Below are 2277 nucleotides of genomic sequence, written 5' to 3' on the forward strand. Positions count from 1 at the left end.
TCTCTGTTTCTGCAGGAAATGTGTGGGAGAGAGAAAATGGAAAGGAAGCACATCCATCGAAGGAGGAAAGTGAAATGTCTCCAGACTTAAGAGAGAATTTTGGAGATGTAGATGGAAAGAAAGATCGGGAGAAAAACCAAACAAATAAAGGCAGAAACAAATCCCAGGATGACTTCCCTGAAATTCTACATCTTCACACGATATACAAGAGAGAGACAAAGAACGAGTGTCCTGCATGTGGGAAAAACTTTGCTACTACGTCCAGCCTGAAAGTGCACTGGAATACTCACACAGGAGAGAAACCATTTGCCTGCTCACAGTGTGGAAGGAGATTCAGCCAAAGCTCGACTCTTATTTCCCATGAAAGAACCCACACAGGAGAGAAACCATATAAATGTGTGGAATGTGGGAAAGGTTACAGTCAAAGCACATACCTTATTTCCCATCAAAGAATCCACACAGGGGAGAAACCGTATACTTGTTCAGAGTGTGGAAAAAGTTTCCGCCATAAGTCAAACCTTACAACCCACCAAAGAATCCACACAGGGGAGAAACCATTCACATGCCTGGAATGTGGGAAAAGCTTCAACCACAGCTCAACGCTTACTTCACATCAAAGACTACATACAGGAGAGAAGCCATTTAAATGCCTGGAGTGTGGGAAGACCTTCAACCAGGGTGCAAAACTTATTAGCCATAAAAGAAGTCACACGAGAGAAAAACCATTTAAATGCCTCGAGTGTGGAAAGAGTTTCTGTCAAAAAAGAACCCTTGCGTCCCATGAGAGAACCCACAGAGAAGAGAAGCTGTATAAAGTCTTCAAAGATAGAAAGAGATTCAGCCAGAACCTTGTATCCCATCAGAGTACCACCATAGGGGAAAAAGCATTTAAATGCCTAGAATGTGGAAAGAGCTTCCATCAAAGCACACATCTTACTGTCCATCAGCGTATTCACACAGGGGAAAAACCTTTTACTTGCTCTGACTGTGGAAAGAGTTTCACTCAGAACTCAAACCTTAAAGCGCACCAAAGAATCCACACAGGGGAGAAACCATTTAAATGCCTGGACTGTGGAAAGAGTTTCAATCACAGCACAACACTTACTTTGCATCAAAGAGTACATACAGGTGAGAAGCCCTACAAATGCCTGGAGTGTGAAAAGAGCTTCACTCAGAGGTCTCATCTTCTTACACATGAGAAAATTCACACGCAAGAAAAACCATTTAAATGCCCTGAGTGTGGAAAGAGTTTCAGTCGAAATGCAAAACTTATATTCCATCAAAGAATCCACACAGGAGAGAAACCCTATCAGTGCTTGGAATGTGGAAAGCGATTCAGTCAGAACACAAACCTTGCATCCCATCAAAGAATCCATGCAGAGGAAAAAGAATTTAAATGCCTGGAGTGTGGGAAAAGCTTCACTCAGAGCACGTATCTTATTATACATCAAGAAATCCACTCAGGAAAAAAAGCATATACATGTTTGGAATGTGGAAAGGATTTCAGTCATAGTGCAGGTCTCATTAGACATAAAAAGAATTTGCACAGGAGCGAAACCGGCTCAGTTCCTCAAACGTGAAAACTGCTTCACTCAAAATCTTATTTTCATCAAAGAATTCATATGGGGGAGGGGGAAATGATTTGGGAGAAAACTTAAAAACACATATAAACATAAAAATAGGGAGAAAACATGCAAACACCTAGAATGTAGGTTCATTGTAGGCCATATTTTTAAACATGAAAAAATTCACAAAGTGCAGAAAACCATAGATACACAGAGAAGCTGCTGAAAGACATTCTCATGAACCTGCTCTTAATAGATATCATCACAGTATTCACGCAATGAACTAGTAGTATAAGTTCTTAGAATGTTTGTGGTTGACAAATTTTAACATACTGCCATCCAGGAGCAACCTGTAGATCATATGAAAATAAATTGTGTGAAAATAAATCCACCATGTGTTGCCTGAGCAGAACCTTTATGTCTAGGGCTGTACACTGCCTGCTTTATATTGTCTGGTACTGGAAGTCACATGCCTCCTTCATGCACACCACTGTATGCGTCTGTCTGGGAAGTGACCCCTACACCAAATCTTTATTCTGTAAGAACATATGAAGAGCCATGCTGGATCAGACCAGTGGTCCATCTAGTCCAATATCTTGTCTTACACAGTGGCCAACCAGTTCCTCTAGAGGTCCAACTACAGGGCATAAAGGTAAAGGTCCTGGCACTGATAGGAGGAGGAAGAGGAGAGGAGATTGGATTTATACTCTGC

At 41.4% G+C, this 2277-nt stretch overlaps 1 protein-coding gene across 1 annotated transcript; it reads left to right on the top strand.

Annotated features, from left to right (window-relative positions):
- The first annotated feature begins 44 nt into the window (after nt 1–44).
- On the top strand, nt 45–2015 carry LOC107114290 (zinc finger protein 271-like). Its single transcript, XM_015415736.1, has one exon. It carries the CDS (start codon nt 75–77, stop codon nt 1578–1580), a length of 1506 nt encoding a protein of 501 aa, XP_015271222.1. The 5' UTR covers nt 45–74; the 3' UTR covers nt 1581–2015.
- Nucleotides 2016–2277: the final 262 nt, after the last annotated feature.

Source organism: Gekko japonicus, unplaced genomic scaffold (genome assembly GCF_001447785.1).
Source record: "Gekko japonicus isolate JY-2015 unplaced genomic scaffold, Gekko_japonicus_V1.1 scaffold5197, whole genome shotgun sequence".
Classification (NCBI taxonomy): domain Eukaryota; kingdom Metazoa; phylum Chordata; class Lepidosauria; order Squamata; family Gekkonidae; genus Gekko; species Gekko japonicus.

Bases quoted from the DNA above. Each gene is read 5' to 3' on its own strand.
- LOC107114290 (XM_015415736.1), top strand. From the start codon at position 75: ATGTCTCCAGACTTAAGAGAGAATTTTGGAGATGTAGATGGAAAGAAA.